The sequence below is a fragment of the Scomber scombrus genome, chromosome 13 (assembly GCF_963691925.1).
Source record: "Scomber scombrus chromosome 13, fScoSco1.1, whole genome shotgun sequence".
NCBI lineage: Eukaryota > Metazoa > Chordata > Actinopteri > Scombriformes > Scombridae > Scomber > Scomber scombrus.
The window spans coordinates 24,936,880-24,958,441 of record NC_084982.1 but is presented as its reverse complement, the minus strand read 5'-3'; the positions used below and the strand labels follow the sequence as shown (position 1 = coordinate 24,958,441).

The following is a 21,562-nucleotide window of genomic DNA, read 5'->3' as shown; positions in this document are numbered from 1 at the left end:
TTTTCATAGGGTTCATGAGAAGGCAATTAAGGACAAACTGTACTGACATTAAACTGCAGCGATGCCCACAGCTGTATAACTGTAGCTATACAGCTGTTCATTGTTAGGCTTGTTCATTGTTAGGCTTGTCTGAGGCATCATGAAGGAAGCAAAAAAACCTTTGTTTGTATAAGAGAGAGAAATGTTTTTATCTTCAAAGTGCTGATGCTGATAATAAGACAGACAGGAGGCCTGTGTTTCACAGTTCAACCAGCCTCCCTGCAGCTCTTAGTAAAAAAGATAAACAACAAAAAGATCTGTGTGGAGGAATCAGACGCAGGCAGACGCTCACCTGCATCTCATCCAGCTTTGACTGAATATCTGGAGGGAAGTCAGCTGCCCCACAGGTGAATGGATCAAATGGCTCAGCACCAAACAGGTCTTTCCCTACGACCACGGACAGCAGATTAACATTACACTGACAGAGAAAAACAAGAACGGTCTGAACAGCCACAATAACTCAATTCAAACTAAAACCTGAACTCTAAACCTTTATTTTACACATTGCTGCAACTATCCTATCACTTGTATCATACATAAATATATAATCAGAATGTGATGAAGCAAGTACTCACTTATATCTGGTGGCAATGTGGTTGGTGGTGGAGGTGGGCAGCCGTTGCTGGGCATCAGCGGTGTCACAGGTGAGAAGGGAACCATGTCAAAAACATCTGTAGACTGTAGTTTCATGGAGATGCTTCCTGCCTGTATTAAGTGGTAGAGATGGTTAAGGCAAGGTCAGGAGTTCTGTGTGCTTGCCCATGCACAAACTCCACACAGAAGCAAGAGAAAAACAGCACAAGACAAAAGAAGAACAAAGGCGGGAGATAATAAAGCTACAGGGACAGTGACAGAGCAGAAACAAAGAGAAGCGTAGAGTGTTTACGCGAGGCCGCGGGATGCTGCATCCCTCGGTCGGCTTAGGAGGAAGAAGAGCAGGTTTGGCAGGCGGAGGAGTTAGTAGGCCGGAGGACAGGTTGGACTCCGGCGAGCTCATAGGTGTGAGCGTGACAGAAGAGATCTCCAGACAGGAAAGCGACGTTATGCTGTGACACCAGAAGAGAGAGGAGGGCCTCTGCAGCATATACGCTTCATTAGCTGCGTTAATGTGCAGCTGCTGAGAAAAGATCGCAGACAGAAAATGACCAGAGAGGAACAACATTATTCAGTATCATGTTAGATGGAGAGGTGCGGGTAATTGCATTCGCAGGCTGGCACAAATACTGGCATTTGCCCCAATTAGACGGTGAATGTATCACAATCCTCATTAGACCAATCAGGTGTGTAATTGCTTTGCTTCAAACATGGCTTAGACTCCCACTTCCTCCCTGCAGGTAGACTTAGCCATTCAAAACCTGACTTTAATCTCACACAATACACATCAGTGAACCCAGCTGTCCTGAAATATGCTGAAAAAACTTTTGAATCAAAAAGTTGTGCTTGTCTACTTACATTACCTACATTATTTTAATTAAATTTAAGTTAAATTACATTGTTAAACTGTTTGTCTGCAGGCTTTGTCATTAAATCCAAACTACACTGTGTGACTTTTGAAATAATAAATTATCCAGTTTTTAATGAAATGAAAAGTTGAATCCATAAGCAGTGAAATGCATCAGTAGATATTGCTGTGTCACATACTGTATCAGTTGTATCCCTCTTCTCTACTCATGTTAGTGTTACCTTACATTTTAGCAAATAACACAATACCTTAAATATCACTTAATACTACAGTTGCTGCATTTTGGAAAAAGGTTACACAGGCTCGCTTTAATATGTAGCATCTAAACTGTGTTGAGTCTCTTAACTGAAGGAGTGTGTATCGGTGTGGTTTGTCCTTACTGGTGGCACGTGAGCTATCATCAGCTGTTCTTCAAGGTCTTGAAGTTGTTGCTTCAGCTCAGAGTTTTCTGTTTCCAGTTCTTGAATCTGCTTAAAAAATAAAATCAGCTCAGTGACTAAAATACAAACAGTCAGTATAGATTAACAACAGTATGGTGTCTCATACTGACACAATCTTCATAAAAAGACAGGAATGGTTAACATTTTTTTATGATAAAGTATATTGTGTATAGTCGCTGTCCTGTTTCCAAAATGTCATTTATCATCAGCTAATAAAAACAGGCCTACACTTTGACTCATTGCCTTTCTCAGATAATCCAGTGGCTTTTTACATGCTTTAAGGAAATCACATTTGGAGCTTCATTCTATATAAAAGTTTATAGTGTTGATAAAATCGCAGACTGTAATGCTTTTGATAGGATCATATAAATAAGAAAAATAAGGTACTTCTTCACATTGATCCAAAAATCCAGAAATATTAAAGATATATTGTGACATTAAACACATTTATATCATCTTATGCTATATTTATCTATCATCAGATCAACCAAATCTTTCCTATAAAACTTTAAATATCTAGTTTGATCATGACTGTTCATAACACCTGTTGAGTTTACATGTCAGAAGATCTGTCTCCATGACAACAGAGCAAAGTGCAAGATGATAGGTGGACCAGGAGTTGGGATCATTTCATCAAACTTAAATTTACAAGGGCAAGAAAGGTATTTGATGTTTAAATATGTAATGATTTTACCTTTTATTATCAATCTAAAGTTTTTGGTCATTTATAATTAAACAAAATGTTTAAGTTTAAGTTTCATAGTGTTTATGTGGAAAATGTGTTTTTTTAAAGCTCTTTCCCAGTAGCTAAACAAAAAATAGAAATAGTCTTTTCAGCTACTGTTTTAGAAAGCAAAGCAAATCTAAATATTCATTTAATTCTCTATTTAAACAAACCCATTGGGGATGGCTACACACATTTAGCAGGGTGTATAATAATTCAATTATAAGATTAGGTTTGTAACAACAGAGCTTACTGTCATTAATATTAATTACTGACATTTTTCATCAACACGGCTTAATTGTCCACACTGGATGATTTAAAACAATCAATAGAAACAGGCTCTGCATTAATTAATAAAAATGTCAACATGTCAGCATGATGGTACAAGTTTTCAAAGTAAATGAAACTGTGTGAGAGCAAACAAGCTGAATCAACGAGATGTGATGTACTCTTTTCTGTAGGGTGCCAATCTGTTTCCTTGTTTCCACGTCTTTGCCTCCAGACTCCAGGAACTTCTTATAGGCCAAGTCGAAGGCCTGTCCGATGGTTAGAGTGATCTCTTCTGCCTGCAACATGAGAGAAATAAAGACTTGCCTATGATATTTACCTAAATGTCACAGCAGCTATTATCTAACAGATATTGCCGCCATTGAATGTTGAAATGAAAAGATGTAAAGATGTCAACAGCAAGTGAAAGTGAAGGCGAACAAAGCTTGTTTGAGTCAAATATGTTGACACAGCAACTATCAAAGCAGAGGGCACTTACACACTTTTCACTGTCAAACACATAGCAGAGGTGTTTGTTGGACTCAGAGTCTTTGCAGATAAAAGTGAATATCCTTTTATCAGTTTTGTCATCTGCACAGAAGGATATTCTGTGTAACTGACAGTTATGCAGCACATCCTGCAAAACAAACACAATGCATTTATTATTTATCAAATGTACAAATACGTTCAACCCCCTCTTCATCTACACAGTGTGTATTATTCTCAATAGACCTTCAGGCATCAACATTACGAGTGAAACGTTGAAAAATCCACATGTTAAATATACTGTATGGACTCACTTTTGTCTTGGGATCAAGTATCTTCACACCATAAATGGAAATCTGCAATTCCACTTTAGGGGTCTTTTGCCCCTCTGACTTCTTGATATGCCTCTGAAACTGCCAATTGGAGAAATTAGGTTAGTCCACCCAATCAATGCCCACATGCAATAATACAATAACATCTGTTTAAAAATGACCTTTCATCATATCCAGAAAAAATTAAACAACATAAGCATTTATTTAGTCATTTCTATCAATATTCACATTCCTTTTAGCTCGGTTTTTGGTCTCCACCAGCTCAAGAAGGAAATATTTGGCTCTTCAGCTGCTGAAGGCTCCGTTATGTTCACCAACTAATCTCCAAACGTGTCTCTCTGCTATGTGATGTTGGGCATGTAGCTTACAGTGAAATGGGAAACAGCTGTTTGCTACAGTGAGGAATGATTGCTGATAAAAAATGTTAGGAATCAAAACTGTAAAGTTGCCATAAAACTAAAACATTGAACTAAAAGATGCTATGACAGTAGAGACAGGTGACAGTACTGGGTTCATCAACACAAGCAACCCTTTTCACATTACTGCTTTTGGATCAATTGTCATCATAGAAAATTGCAGCTTTCATGTTGCATAAGTTGAAGAAACAATGACTACAATAATGTGAAGAGAAGTGGTAAACAACCCAGTGATAATTTGTTTAGAAACATATAAGGTTAAGTGTTTTACAGAAAATGAATAGCAGAGGAAATCTGTGATCCATATGATGGGTCACTCTTTCAAGCACTGCCAAAACCAAATTTAAGTCTTTTACAGTTACAGTTACCGTGCCAACTGACATAAATACTAAAATGATTTGGCAGTGAGTTTAGGTCAATACTGAAAATGCCTGTTAAAAGGGGGAGTCCCTGTCAGCTGAGGAGATACGCTATCATTCGATGTAAGGACACTTGCATGTATAACAATGACTACATGTAAAGTGAATATGATGCTTCAACTTTTGCCTGATTTGACTTACCAACTTGAAAGCATGTGATGACAAAGAGAGTGTGTGTGCATTTGTGAAACTGCAGTATTTTTTACAGCCTCTCACATTTTGATATTTATCTCTCTGACTGATAAGACAGTACAGTATTTCACCCAAAGCATGAACACATGTCCCTGAAGGGGGCAACACTTTGTTTGAATTTTCACTTCACTCCATCTTTGTAAAGATAACTAAGCCTGTCCTGGCTGCCAGTGTATCTGGGAGTGTAACTATGGAGCCATGCTCCCCAAACAGACTTTCAAGATCAAATGTAATATAACAATGGAGGTACTGGTTTGGGAAAACAAGCCTCCCCTACAAGTGGCCTCACAGATTCAGCTCTTGGCAGGAGAAGACAGAGGAGAGGCCAGCAGGCAGCGAGCAGAGCCACATTACCAGGAAGCTGTTGCGGCTGTTCCCAAGGCTAGCACTGCTAGCTTGGGTACATTTCACTGATGTTGCGGCGTCCTCAGATTAAGAGCCGTTCAGTGGGAATGTTTACTGAAACTGGGCCACACATCAGAAAACCAAAACCCTAAATAACAAATAAGTGTGTTTATCAGTGCTTTCCAAAAATCCCCCATTAAGCAGATGCTGATGCCAGCCCTGACATATAGCAACTAAAGCTACTACTAAGATACAGAGATAAATATGTATCAATTAAAGAAAACCAATGTTGATTTGTGATGATGTAATAGGACTTGACCCCTTGTCTCTGGGGTCAAACTAAAACACACTGTATGTCTAGCTCAACCCATTCTAACTATATTCTTATACTAACAGTCAGGATAACATTAGTTACTGTTATAGCTAAGAGTTGCCCATTTACTCGTCACACAGGTGCAGAGCAACATTAGTATTCAATTGTGGATATATTAGTATTCAATCGGGTTACTGACCACCTGTCAACGTCTAATACTCTTTCTCCTTTTAGCTCTGCCAGATATTTCTCACAGAAATATCTAGCAAATGTTTTACCAGCTTGTCGCTAACCCTGTCTGTCTGCCTTTGGTGCAGGACAGGTTGTGTACAGTGGGTTTATCTGAACCTCTGGAAACGAAACAAGGCAGATGAAAATGGAATTTGTGAAGCCAAAAGGCAAAACAACGACCTACAAGAGAGTAAAAAAAGCCCCATGGAGCAGAGAGGAACTGCAGAGTTGGTCATTCTCTGAGGGTTAGTCAGTACAAGTTAGACCTTTCATGTAACACGAAACGATTCTTGATATATCCTCACTTTCCACTTTATTAGGTACACCTGTACAATCGAATGTAATCCAATACAACAGCTCTGCCATAAATTCTACTTTTACGAGGTGTATATATTTTCAGTTTTTTTGGCATTGTCAGAACGATGATAACTCTACTCTATGTTTATTATTGAGTTCATAGCGGGTGGTGGTGGTGTACTGGAGTGCATTATATTGAATTGTGTTCTTAATATTTTGTCAACCCCACTAACGTACATGAGGGGGCCAAATAATAGGAACACTTTTCAATATAATGCACTACAACCTCAATAAAGAAATACAGAGTAGAATTATCACCTTTCTGACAATGAAAAAACAAACAAATATATAAGCTTCATAAATGTAGTATTTATGGCAGAGCTATTGAATTGGATTACATTCCACTGCACAGGTGTTCCTAATGAAGTGGTCGCTGAGTGTGAGATAAAGCAGCTTTATTGTAATGTAATGCATTCATTTACAAATATTTCTGTGGCGCCAGTGTTTACATAAGTGGTGTTTACATTTAAATTGTAATTTATATCCCAATTAATATGCAAATGTAGGCTGCAGCATCTAATTAGATTATGTTACTCAGATGAAGCACCTGTGATGAGGAGGATGAAGTGCTGAGTTGTTTTGTTTTTTTTAAGTGTCACTTATTTCTGTCAGAAAACATGTGAAGTAAAACACATATGTTGCCATTTAACAAATATATGTTATAGTTGAAGGATTCAAGCACATGATCCTAAATAACAGGTTTCACGGCAGATGAATTTCATTTTTCTAATTAAATTGTACATGAGCTCAGAGAAGGTTGACTGAACAAACTGCTGTGCTGATCCAGCAGTTAAAGGCACTTGGGAGCTAAAAAAACTCCAAAGGCACCTTGCCAGTCGCTGATGAGGTAGGGGTGCATTTCTCACTCACTCCCACCCTACCTGCTCTGAGTCTCCTGTCTAATCTGGTCACTTAGGAACACACACTCTACCCTTTAGGCTGCAACTTAGTCTGGAGACTGGCTTTTACCTTTAGCTTTCTGACTGCATCCTTTACAACTTCTGTGCCTTTCGGGGCTTCGACTTCAGTGTTTCCAAGGAACTGGAAAGAGAACAAAAACACATAAATCTATGCTGCAACACATAATACATGCTGTACTGTATATAAGACAGAGTTTGGTGCATTAAATTGCATTAGAAAAGACATAAAAGACATAAAGCAGTGGAATAGAAATAAGCTGTGAAATACTCCTTGGTGGTGAAATGTAGGAGAGCAGATTTTTCTATCACATTAAATCTTAAATATGGATACAGATTCAACACTTTGCATTGGCTTGCATATCGCTGATACCTGAGCCATTGTCATCTAATATTTGTCATTTTAAGTTCAAATGAATGTCAATAGTGTTTGTATCAAATTATTCCGGCTCACATCCTTCAGAGACTTGAACACAATTTCCCTCACTAATGTACCAAAGCATATGCCTTATCCATGGGATAAATGCAAATGCACAACACACACACACACACACACACACACACACACACACACACACACACACACACACACACACACACACACACACACACACACACACACACACACACACAGGCAGACACACACACGCAGACCAACACACACATACGGGAGCAGCACTTCTGTCATCCTCCAACAGATGGAGCCATTAACCTTTGTGCAGCAACATGGTGCTTTCCATCTGGCAGGAGCAGCAGTAATTGTTCCAGTCACACACACTGCTCCAGTGCCTCCTGAGCTTAATGTGAGTAGCCTGTTCGAATATCAGACTTCATAAACACTGGTGTCAGCCCCTTAAAGGTTGAGAAAAACAAAATAACAATGTCTCCCACTGGAACGCAGCAAACGGCTCAGACAGACACGGATTGTGTACAACAAATCTGTGTGTAGCACAGTTTGCAGCTTAGCTTGCAAACTATTATCCCTGTATTTAAAACATAGTGATGCTTTAGCCAAGAAGTGTCTCTTGGCTCTATAAAATAAGCTGTTTGTCTTGTGTCACCCACACTAATGAACTCAGTAGTTAGTTATTATTCTGACAGTAATTTTGGGTTATTGACTGTGATCACTTTGCTGATGTCTTTCAGTAATACAAAGATATATACAGAAGAAAGAAAGCTCTCAAAATATGTACATAATTACACCTGTCATGTAGTCAATAGTATACAATGGAATTCTTCGTCTATGTAGAGTTATTAACTTTTTACATCTCTGAAAGCCGCGAGACAGAAGAAGCACCACCATCAGAATGGCACTTATCAATAGGGCCAGAAAACAGATTGAGGCTTCGTACAAAAAAATGTCAGCACAGTACACCGCTATGACAAATGTACTCTACACTCTTAAAGACATGTCTGAGAGCACTGCTGACGGATACCCAGAATAGAATGGAGAAGCACTTGTTCCTGACCAGTGCATTCTGGGCTTCGACCGAGGAGGTTTCACAAGACGAACCAAGCTCGGAGGCTCATCCATCAACCGGTGCATGCAACTGAAACACAAAACCCATCCCTGCTAATTCCCCACGGTGAGGATTCTCGCTTTAGCTGAAAGGGACTGTGCACTCTCAATACACAAATCAAACTACATATGCACACAGAGAACACACACACACACACACCTACACACACCTACACACACCTACACACACCTACACACACACACACACACACACACACACACACACACACACACACACACACACACACACAGGTTTCAGCCTTGTGATAGGTCTGTAAAGTTCATTGATATGACACAATACAAGAACTGAGAAGTGCATTCTTTGTGCAGCCTACTCCTCCTGATTGAAGGCTTTTCAGGCTTTTTCGTCAAAACAAATTTAGCAGGAGAGGAAGAGTGTAAAGGGCAACTTATGCAGTTTGTCAGTGTGCTCTGATTGTTGATGTCAGGCTCACCAACTGTGGTATAGAAATCTTGCCAGCTGTATTCCAGAGGTTAATAACACTTGTTGATTAGGGGTTAGCAAAAAAAAAAAAAAACCTGTTTGAATGAGTCCCAAAATACCAAAAGCAGCTTGATTCAAGAGTCAAATGCAGAAGGGCATCTCCGAACACCAAAATGTCAGAGCATTGAAACAGATTGGCTACAGAAGACACTTCACAACAAATGGCTTCTATGATGTTCATCAAAAGTTGGCTCAAAAGAAGAGCATGGCACCTGTTCTGACAAATCATGGCTGCTGTTGTGATTTGCTGATGACACTGGAAGCCTGGCACACAGTAAACATGAACAAATACAAATCTATCTTTCTTTGTTGTGGACTGAACACTGTAGGACTGAGCATCACTATAACACAACAGCAGACACATCTTTGTGAAACTACTCTAACAGGGCCAGTGGCAGGATTTTAGAAATACCGAGTTCATGTAGAAGTCTCCCTAAAACTCCCCTCTCTCCAAGAACTCGTGAAAAATGTTTCATATTTGCTTTATTCAGTTAGCTCTCCAATTTAATTTTCTATTAGTTTTAATCAAAGTGGAGGAGTTTGTTGAAGGATATTTCTCTGGAAATCAGCTTATAGACTCTTATAGTCTCACAGCTTGTTCTCTATTTTTTCCAATAATTACTACCAAATTACAGAGTTCCTTCCAGGACACATTCTAGGTCATTATAAAGGTCTGTAAAATGAAGCATTTAAGGCTGAAAAAAATAAGTAGACTAATCAACAGAAAATAAAATAAACTATTTTGATAACTGATGAATAATTTCAGCCATTGTTTGAGCAAGAATCTTTAGATTTTAAACAAATCAAGCAATGCCATCGCATCATCTTGGGTTCTGGGAAATGATAATAATCACTAATAATAATCAAAACACTCATCAGCAAATGAAAGACATGATTAATCGTTAACTGCAACTCTAAACGTATTACTGTTTCATTCCCCACCACTACGGTCTAAATGTTGTTTCAAAGCCCTTTTTACTGCTGCCACTAATAACATTGTGGTGACAGAAATTTGAATGATTTATTTCTTAATACTTTTTGCTGGTGTAAAAACAGACTAAGTTAAAACATTCAGGCTCCAAAAATAACCATCATGTATACATTTTCAACTGTCGAAAGTAAACTCACTAAAATGATGCTAATAACTCCAAATTACCAGGAAAGAAAGAGAGAGAGAGAAAGTCTCTACACTGAATTAACTAACTAGAAGATTTTATAAGAAAATTGCTAATTGAGCTCATATTCAGTGCTTTAGGAGGAGAATAGGCCAAACAAAGTCTCAGCACTTAGGCTATCTTATTCCCTCAGTTATCTGTGCTGCATTCAAATCGAGGCAAATTTAACCAAACAGTCAACTCATCACTGGAAACTGACAATATGCAGATACCATGGGAACTTAAAATATGCTTTGATTTTAGAGATATGTCTTCTGGCAATCCCCTCTGTGTCTTTGCTGCACACAGTGAGGGAGCTTCAGCAGTTTGGGGGGGGGGGGGTAGTTTTGAGTTCCATCTTGTTTCCAGCGTAACATTTCCGAAACACTGGGATGTGGGCTGACAGTTTCTGTGCCTCATAGGAGACAAACTCTTTGTCAAAGTGAAGCAGAAAACCACTTTGACAGGGAGCCGCTCCCCAAAGTGAGACAGCCCTCCTTCAAGATGTGTTTGTTGAATGTTTTGAAAAAGACTCCTGAAGAAGTGTTTTGTAACTAGCCATGTTTCCAGTCAAGACCAAATGTACCGAGTTATGCTTGTGTCAGGACCGATAGTTTTGGCTGATTTTGACAGGCGCATGAGTCACTTTACAAAAACACCCACTCACGAACACATTCCTTAAAAAATAAACCCAGAGATCCCTTTAAAATTAAAATTTGACGAGGAGGAGTTTCCCCTCACACAGTACTGAGGAAAACAGCAGCACTAGAAGATAAATAAGAAAAGTAAATAAAATATACCACCATCAGAAATCTAAATTATTATTGTCAAATATGTCAATGTTAAATGGGGCAACCTGTAATTTAAATAGGGTAAAGGGTGCTAGGGCTTTGCTGGTTGCTCCATGAAAATGTCAGCACCTGATGACAGCAAACACAGAGACAGCAAAGCTCATTTGTCGTCCATTGCCACAGACAGAGCTGCTACTGCCTTTAATGAAAGACATGGCTGTCTCAAGAGAAATGCCTCTTCTGACTGAGCAGTGTCGGTGTGACAGGACAAACAGAGAAGTCGAAGCCACAACAGGAGTTTTTTTTTGGTTTTGTTTCTGTGTGAAATCTGTTTGTTTGACTATAAAAGCTTCTTCGCACCATCTTCTAACAGCAAAATATATATATATATATATATATATATATATATATATATATATTTTTTTTTTTTTTTTTTTTTTGACTCTTTAACAGTCACACGGCTCTTTCAGTGCTCGGCAGATGGTGAAACATACCTTGGCATTGTAGGGTATGTAATGCTTGGCCAGTGCCTCCGGGGTATGCATCCAGGATTTATCTGAAATCAAACAAACAACAAAGTCATTGAAGTAGTTACAATCAATGGTCTCATTCAATATGGTATATGGCAAAAGTACAATTAACTACATAAGTGGGTAAATAAATACCACAACATTGAACATGTGAGGACTGAATATTACATAACAAAGTGCAAACACAAAACCTCGACATCACAGAAAAAGAAAAGAACTGAAGAACTGACTTATTCATCTGTATTTCATTTTTCACATCTTTATATAACCAGGAGAGGTTCAATGAGTGCAATGTTTCTTTTTCACCCTCCTTCACTCTCACACAGTCGCACACATCTACACCTGGAAGTCACTCAGAACAATCACAGTCTGATTTGCTGGTTACAGCTGGAGCAGCTGGGGGTTAAAGGCCCTGCCAGTGTGCGGCATCTCAGCAGTGGTACAGTAATTAGACAGGGACAAATGCTCTTTACACTCTCCAACCCCTGATTTCTTCTGCCAAACAGCTGACCAAACCCATGGACCTCTTTACAAGGTTATCCAACTGAACCCACAGCAATGTTTTAAAGGTGGAGGGATTGCATTTGACATAAAATGAAAGGTGCAAGTGGATGTGAACAAACATGAATGTGCTCTAGGATTGCACTGATTAATGTGAAGATGCATAGTTGCAGAGTTGAAAATGTTTCAGCTCGACTAAAATGTGTGCTTGTTACCGAGACTCCACTTCACAATGTATGAAGACAAGATAGTGAGATTTACACATTAAAAGGAAGGCTCTCTTTCCCTTCATTATGAACATACCTTGCATACATTGAGGACATCTATGTAGCAATGTGCTTTATATTGGGAGCCGGAGGTCACCGAGCAACTACTTCTGCAGGGATTCAACTGTTAATCAGCTGCTGCAATATCATATTTTACTGGGTAATTACAATTACCAATGAGCTACAAGCAGTTTGTGTTTTATGAGTATGCTTTTTGAAATATTATCACTCGGTACACACATTTAATGAATTGTTTAAAAATGACCATGACGACCGCCTTTGAAGATTACCCTAACACAAAATGAGCAGTGGATCAGAGATCATTATGGGTCACTGATAGCACGACCCAAAGCATCCCATTATACCGTCTCCCGCATTCTCTTTAATTATACACTGATTAAGGATCCTTTTCTCTCTCTTTCTTCATCTCCCATTCATACGGGGCTTATCACCCTGTTAATGAATCTTGTGACAAAAGATGCATGACTGTGACCTCGGTGCACTCTGCTCCTGTACGTTGATTGTGTTAATCAAGGCTTCTCAAGGTGAAAACGATGTGGATCAACTTTACCGCGCCCTCGGCATAAGTATGCTAATTATTTTGTGTACATGATGTTGTTGACTAAGTAGCTTGATTAATTCAAAGGTCTGTTCTAATAAGTGTTCATTTGGTGCTTCACATATGCTTAGTAATGATTGCTAATCTAACATATTGTGACCCAGTTTCACGTCAGAATATGTATAATAGCTACGTTGGTCAACAGCCACAACATGTTGGTTTCACAACAACGGCTTTAAAAGTGTGGGATGCCAATGTTTTCTTGGCATATTTGTTTCCATTGGCCTGTGTCCATGTCATGTGACCGTCAAATTCCTGAAAACAAACTAAATGGCTGACATTCCTTAACATTTCTTTTGCTAATATTTCTAGTGAGAAATGTTACGATGAAGATTGTATCCGGTCTCACTAGAAAATTGTTGGAATTCAACATTTTCTATCGTTGCTATGGCGGTTGCTAAGGAGATAGCTATCACTGAAAACACATAGCTTTCATATTGTTTGTACCTTTGTGTTGTTTTGCCATCTGAACTGTTATTTGTGTTATTTTATGTAACTGTTTGATGAGGTTCTTTCAGTAAAAAGCACAGATTTTATGACGCACCAGGATAACAACATTATTTTTCTTTCATGGATTTCTGACAGACCGCATCAGTCTGGTAGGCAGACTGGAGGAAATAGCCTATTTCCCTCACCAAGGATTTTGATGATATTCTCCATATTTATCAACATAAAAACATGAATAACTCTACAGTACAGCCACCGGCTGCACACAGAAGCGGTTAGGCTTGAATTAAAATCAGTAAGTAAAAGTACATAGTAAATAGTAGATAGAGTAGTAAATAAAGGTTTTTTCTAATGTAACACAAAGCATACTGACTTTGTCTCCATAGTAATGGTGGATGAGGTTCATGGGTAAGTAGCCACCTCGGCTATCAAAAACGAACATAAAAACATTGATTTCTTAGAATCAAAGGTGAAATAATAAAAACAGATGGCCTTAATATTAACCTGTCATATTGTTGAGATTATAAAAGAAAAAATGTACATTTCTCCCTAGGAAATGTTATCAAAACACATTTTACTGCCCAAACTATCTTAACATATTGTATTTTCCACTGAGACAGTCATGTGACATGAACGCAGGCCAATAGAAAAGAATAGGCCACAAAAAAGGAGGCATCTCAAAATCTTAGAGCCACAGTTGTGAAACTAATACCTTTTGCGCTATGGATCAACGTAACTCTTAAACACTTTAATGTGAGACAGGGTTACACATTATTTAAAAAGGGAACCAATGGGCAAACTTTTCACTTATGGCAGTTCATTTTGATGGCAGGAAATAAACAAACCTATAATGAAACAGTAAAATACAACAACTGTAGTCTTTGTAACTTTGGTAAAAGTGAGCCTTTTCCTCGACTTTCCTCGACCTTATAAGTTTACTTAACAGCTGTGCAATGAGATTACCCCAGCTTGCACCTTGCTGTCTCCTCCAAAGTGCAATCAAATTCCTAGTGGGACTCTTGAATGAAAGTTGATAGAGGGATGATGTAGCTCCTCCTTCCCTGTACCACTAAGAAGGCAGAGAAACTGTAAATTTCAAGTAAGAGAAAGGAAAGAAAAAGGGGGGAAGAATGGTGAAGGCTGACACAGCGGCAGGTAGGCCAGTATTTTTTTTTCTTTTTTTCCAGGCGTCAGCACACATTGTTCTGATTAAAGTGAGGGGAGGCATACTTCTTTCTTTCCTTTTTGCAGCATTAAATAGCGAATACGTGAGCACAACACAAGTGGCAAAAGTTGCAAGTGATGTCTGGGTCGCCCCAAAGCGATGATTAACTGCTGACGCGTGAGGATGAGCTGGCGTCTGAAGGTCACTCTATGTGGTTGAGTTGTCAAGTGCTGGATGAAGATGAGGAGAAAATTCAAGGGGTGACAGAATGAAAAGTGTCAATGCCTCTCTGTCAAACTGTAGTATGCTTCATACGGGTCTCCAGGGATGGGGAGTGCATTGCTTCTCAGTGCCCTCTGGTTTCCTGCAGAAGCAGTCAGGAAGTGTGAGAGCATAAATGTCACCAGTCCTTCATGCATGTTACACTCCAGCAAGTGCAGTTAGTAGCAATAGCTGTCGTCGTGTTTCTGCTGTCACATCTACAGGGTGGGTATTTTCTGAGAACAGTTATCTTTGAATTTTCCAGCCCTTTGAAACTGAAAGGAATGAAGGTCGCTGTGGGCAGTGACCATATAATATAAGACCCATTGTTAGATCATGTATATAAGGTATTATATAATATTATTATAATGTGAAGATGTTTGTATAACCCCTGACATCTTTTCATAATAATACAATACAAAAGTATGTTGCACAAATTTCTTCAAGTTTCAAGTAAAATAAACTAGAATTCTTTATGCAGTTATTTTTCTGACACTTAATCTGTCATCCACCCTGAAATCAAGTAACAATTTCAAAAGGCTTTAATAAACAGTATATGTGTTAAGGCAAATATTTTTTTAGGAAAAAGCATTTGCCTCATTCCAAAGCTTTAAAATCTACATATTCTATTATAATTCTGTTCACTGGTGCCGAAAAATACTGCCCATTGATACCTGCTCTAATTAAATAAAGCACACAGATAGGAAAGGCTGGAGTAGTGATAAATCTTATCTACATAAACCTTTTGAGAGTATAGCCGCACAGATGTTCCAAAAACTTGTATTTAAATGTTGTGTTAATTAGTTCACGCATCAAATTTCACTAAGTTATGACTCTAGCAATGTTTCAACGATATTCCTTTAGCAATCAATAATTCATTTTATATAGAAAAAAATTGCATTGCGGGCTTAATAGTAATTTTAATTGTGGTGTACTGGAGCAGAAGGGATTGACACCTTGCAAAGAAAAACCCAACACACATGGCAATTTGTGGAGGATGAGAGCGTTTGATCTATTAGACCTTTATCACTCATGATCTCTTCTTATCTCCGCACTAACAGCTGTATTTTGCTTTATCTCCCACTTCTTTATCTCGTACTCTACTGTGAATTCAGGAATTCAGGGGGATAAAAGGTGCTCTCAGCCTTTCATGTCAATGAGACAGGAATGCAGAGATAAGGAGTAGTCCTCCACTTAAAGAACTATTATATAGTATTACTTCAACTGCAACAAGACTCCAAGTTAGTTTCAAGCAGAAAATTCCACAGGTAAAAACAAAACCTATATAATCTGTACAAAAGATTTGCCTTAAATTGGCCAACATATGCTTTCAAAAGATAGAGTCCAGGAGAATAGGTAGCAGTGCTTTTGCAACTAATCTCCAAAAGGAAATGTGTTTAACATCCTGCAAATTTACTAAATTGAATCCACACTTGTTTGTCCATTTGTTCATCTGGTTGCTTTTACTGTGACACTTTGCAGTTTTCCACCTACCGTGTACATGTAATGACAAGTGGAATACAACCAGTTCTACTTCACCACTACCAACAATAATAACAATAGGAGTTAAATAAAGGGAAATGTTTTTACAAAGAGCTGCTATTATAGCTAAGTGTTGTGGTCACTCCTCTTTAAGATTCTCCACACTTAGCTCTTACCTTTCAGAGCTTGAGTGCTGCACTGTTAGAGCACTTTTTTTTTTTCTTTCTATAGGGCCACACGACGTGAGAAGGCAATAGCCTAATTCACTGCAGTGCTCAATCAATGACACACAATGCATTTGCTGGGTATGCACAGTTCTCCATCAAGCAGAAGACAACTTCAAATGGGCTCCAACTAGAAAGGACCTTTACTACACTTCCACTGAGACCCAGCAGAAGAGGCGGCCACTTTGAGATACAGCATTTCACTATTAATAGCGTACCATTGTTTGGGCACAAAAAAAACACAAAACAGACACATTATGAAGGCTGGGATTGATACTAAAAGAGGATATAAAATGTTGCAATGACATAGAAACAGTGATAGTTTGTCTCACTATAGTTTTGTCTCCACTGTGTACAGGTCAAATGAGGCAATCGACACAAATATCACAACCTCTCTGCAGCTTAATGCAATTCAATGCAACAACACTGCAATCCACATCCTTACAAATTGAACCATCACCTCTCTGACAGTGAAGACTGAACATCACAAGCTTCATGATATATTGTAATTCTTATTGCAGCGCTACGGTAGTGGACTAAACTGTATTATACCAGATTTCTTTCTTTTGTGTTAAACCCCTGATTTCATGTAACGCCACTTTTTAATTACACTGCAAAGCCCTTTGAAGGGTTCACTCAATATAAAGAGAAGAACAAATGCAGCAAACACTGCTGGTACGAAGAAATCCAATGCCCATTCAGGGCTAATACGGATTACACAGAGCCAGAAAAGGAAATGCTCATGATCCATAAGCATGGTCATATGCTTAAATAAACCAACATGGTCAGAGCAGATATTCAGTCAATGACACAGACTCTCCTTTTATATGTGTGTGTCCCGTTCAGTAAAAGGCAACCACACACATCAACACAGAAAAAGAAAAAAGAAAAAGCACTATTAACTTACTTGTGCTACAATCATATAAAAAAACTACTCATGATAGCTCATGTAATACATGCAGGGTACATTTCTGAATTGAACTACACTTAGTTATTTATAACGTCTGACAATTCATCTAACTTGGCCCCGAGGAAATTAAAAAGCTCATGTACCCTCTGCATCTAATTTTCTGTACGGCTGCATTTTGTTGATTTAATCATAAAGATGGATAGTGGACATCTTACCTCAATAATAAAAAAATAAAAAAAACATCCTAACAATTATGTGATTATCACAATTCAGATGAATAGGTACATAATGCGTGTCTGTGACCTTATGGTAACTTAGCTGGTTTAGTGTCATCAGCCACATATGGCGGCTGACAACGGTTCTCAAGTTTCTCGCTGTACTAGATAAATGAGTAAGAAAAAGGAAACTGACTAATCTTTCTGCTGTTTTGTTTCAGCAGTTGAGACACACAATTAGGATAGTTTTACTATGACTGTATGCATAATTATATGTAAACTTGAGGAAGCCTGTGTTGTCAAAATACCTAAGAAGCTCCAGTTCCCAGTGCTGCAAGAAAATCTAGGCCAAACGCTGCTCTGTCCTCGTCTACTGTGTAATCACCAGTATGTTGGACAATTATACTTCTATACTTCTTCTGCACTAACATGACTAACGTTAGGCATCTGTTGGTATGACAGTATTGCAATAGATTTATGACATTAATCCATCAAATCAGATGTGATGCAGCACATCGTAATGACCTGCAATGAAATTCAGTCCAGGTTCCACATTAGACTAAATAATAGAAACACATCTCAACACATTAACATTGAACAGACTCCAGCCTCTAAAGTGACCATAAAGTTGAATCAACATCTCTCTACTTCAACAAAAACTGTTCATTATAACCTTCAGTCACTCCTTTCAGGGCTGCTGTATTAGACGGCATTAGTTATGTAGGTGCAGAAGCGCTGTGGCCATTCAATTATTTGACATTGGGTGGTTCTATAAATTGTGAAAGTCTATTATTCAAAGAAAGCGTTTTAGTAAATATATATTTTATAAGAAAAACTAACTTTTTCTGTATGTTTTATTTGTTTTTACAATAGCTAAATGTTGACAGTAAAAAAGAGTAACTACATGTTTTTGGTTATCTTGATATAACTAATTCTGTGAATTCATGCGTGGGTGGGGTCTCATTGCTACTGCTGCGGCTGTAAAATGGTGGATAAGTTGTTTGGAACCTCACAACCCACGCAAAATGACTCATTTCCTTTATCAGAATTTGATCTATTCAGTCCGATAATATTTGGAAGGTCTAGGAGAGCTGGATGATTAAATATTTTTATCCCTCAAGTTACTGGAGGGCTAAAACGGAAATACTGTGAAACCACAGAGAGATTTACTTGGGGGTGATCAGCATTGTTTGAACTCATTTGGCAAAGGCTTGAATGTAAAGGACGATCATTTAGAAGTAAAAGAAACACATGTTCTTGTTCAATATTGCTGTTTAATGCAATATAGTGTTAATAAATGTCATTCAATTATAGTGTTTGATAATCACTAATAGGGTAGGGCGGGGGGGGGCTGATTATAAACAGACTAGTGCAATGCTTATTAATTCTAGAGAGCTTAACATATATGTATCATTTCATAAATAAAATGTTTTTAATCCAGAAAGAAACTTCACCAAGTGAAACTAAACTATAGGACCAGTTTAAAGCTTTCTATTGGTTGATTCTGCTGCCAATCGAACGTGGCTGTACTCCTATTTGCTAGCGTTACTGCCTCCACATGTGTTTATTTTCTTCCTGTGTGTGCTCGTTCTTCTCTCTCAGGCCTCATGTCTCTACACCAAGACGCCAGTTACAGCCCAGAAGCCCCACCCAGACACACACACTGTTTGCTTGTTTATTCAAAGTTTACTAAATGTGTCGCATGCCCAAAAAACTTGCTTGGGTCCTCAGCAGTACACCCGCCAAGTGTGAAGTCCACTGTGATGTGATGCTGTTTATATCAATCTGCCCCCGCTGTCTGATAAGCATCTTAAACTTTTTCCAAGACATTAACACTACAGATGTAATGATGTGACTCCATGGGCAGAAGAAGAAGCAGGAGCAATGTTGTTTATCGGGTATTTTTTATATATTTCTGGAGAATCGCTCATTCAAACAACTTCATACTTGACTCTGGACTTATTTGGGTCCTAAGAAATACTTCTGCTAGGTTTGTGGTCGATCAGATGATTATTTGTCGAGATACTCAAACGTACATTTGTGTTGTGAAACTGTGATCTACGAAAGATTGACCGCATGACACTGCTGCCAATGTAGGTGTATCAAATCAACTGTCAGAGACTTTAAAGACTAAACTGCACACACAAGCTCATCATAGGCTACCTTGATGGTACACAACCATGTCTTATAAACAGCTGCTGTGTGACTCTCCAAAAGGTTTGCATAAAATGCCTAGATTTCAGCTATTCAGTGCATGTCAGGTCTGGGAGAACAGGGCAATAAACATAGGACATAAAAATGATCAAGATCCCCCTTGGCATTACCTGCTAGACGTGATCATGTCCACAAAACACAGCCAGACGCTGAGATAAAGCTGGAGATAAATCAGTGGACTGGATCTGATGTCTGTGCCAACCTTCACTTTCTCAGCCAGCAGCAGCAGAGGCAGTCAGGACAGGTGCAGAAATTAATAAATAAATCAAAATCTGTTGAGCATTTATATACCTGCTGGATTGCGTGTGGCCTATTTAGACAGGTTTTTTAAGTTGTTAAAGAAAAGGTGTATCTTAAATGACAGAAAAGCTGTGAATTTCATGTATTATTATTTTGTTGTCTGGTGAATGAAATAAATATATTTTTAAACACTTAAAAATGACAATGTGAAAGCAAGTCATGTTAACAGCATCAACAACACAAGGCAATTATGTTCTTTAGACATATTACGAGTTCGTCAGAAACTGAATAATTCACCCTGATGTGAACTCATAGGCAAGGAAATCTTTGTTCAGTCTACGTGTGAAGTTGTCAGCTGCAAATGAAATGTCGCATATCAGATGATATTTCAAACTGATGCAAATGTTTCATCCACAATTGTAGACAAATATGATGAGGAACTGATAAAAGCACATTTTCAAAGGAATCAAATCATTGCATAATGAGACAATCTCAATTCTACCAGGCTAGTCTGAACCTGTTCTTGTTATGGTTTAAATTCCCCCCAGAGGAGCGATTGCACTATTCATCCTCTTATCTTCCTCATCTTCAAATTTCCATTAAAAACAGTTCAAGATACCCGCTGTTTCAAACATCATTTTAATCCTTGTAGAAATGCCTCCATTCAAATATCTGTATGAAATCTTCAGAGATCAACTTTAAAGTTATTCATCAACTTTCTTTTGCAACAAGAAACTTGGAATAGTTACAGAGGTCCAGAGAGCACACATGGAAGTAGAAAAATGCACTGTTCATACACATGAATAGCTCCAGATATTTTTAATATCATGGTTCATGCTCTTAAATGGAAACGTTTGATCTTCATGAGAGGAAAACCTTTTATTTTACTTATCTGCTGTGGACCTTTGGCACCATGTGCACAGAAAGCCTGTAACAAGTGTTGCAGAAATTAAATCTAGAAAGAAGTTGGAGAATGAGGCATTTGCTGGTGTGTAGATGTCACATAGCATGATGGAGGTGAAAATGCATTAATTCACATCTAATGGCTGATGGGAGACTGGATACAGTCTCTTCAGTGCCTCACAAAGAAATGGACAGTGCATGCTAGCCTGTCTGGAAGTATGTGTTGAGAGAACAGTTTACTATCTATTTTAAAGTCTTTCCATTTTGCAGGAGCCCTCATTATCTGCCAGCTAGCAAAGCTAACCTCCAGATTGTGTATTTTTCCACTATAATTTACTTTTTCCGACATACCATCACAATAAATGCACAGGCGTGCGCAAAACTACAGCCCACGTATCTGCTGATGTGCACAGAAACTATGTACCACTTAAAATGAAAGGGATGGAGCTGCATTTCCATATTACGCAATCTAAGGGGAGTCTAATATGAAGTGATGAGGGAGTATTTGCCCTCTCTGATTACCATCCTTAGCTCCTAAAATAGAAGACCTAATGGGAAAAAGTGAATTATAACACCCAAATATCATTAAAGCCCAGCGCACCACCTGGGCCCGGACACTTCCCTCAACACTGTCCAAGGCTTCTCCAGGTCTGCTGATTCACACCAGAAGAGAGGG

At 38.5% G+C, this 21,562-nt stretch overlaps 1 protein-coding gene across 4 annotated transcripts in view; it reads right to left on the bottom strand.

Moving 5' to 3' along the window:
- The window catches only part of LOC133992905 (PTB domain-containing engulfment adapter protein 1), an 83,280-nt gene that overhangs the window by 3,174 nt on the left and 58,544 nt on the right, over positions 1-21,562 (bottom strand). For 2 of the 4 annotated variants that reach the window (XM_062431697.1, XM_062431698.1), the window contains 8 exons: positions 11,404-11,465; positions 6,993-7,064; positions 3,733-3,831; positions 3,432-3,569; positions 3,115-3,231; positions 1,882-1,968; positions 615-744; positions 332-426 (listed from right to left, as the gene is read on the bottom strand). In XM_062431697.1, the coding sequence (XP_062287681.1) occupies positions 332-426; positions 615-744; positions 1,882-1,968; positions 3,115-3,231; positions 3,432-3,569; positions 3,733-3,831; positions 6,993-7,064; positions 11,404-11,465 (800 nt within the window). Of the gene's footprint in view, positions 1-331; positions 427-614; positions 745-925; positions 1,157-1,881; positions 1,969-3,114; positions 3,232-3,431; positions 3,570-3,732; positions 3,832-6,992; positions 7,065-11,403; positions 11,468-21,562 lie in introns of all 4 variants that reach the window. The other 2 variants (XM_062431700.1, XM_062431699.1) reach the window with 2 other exon arrangements.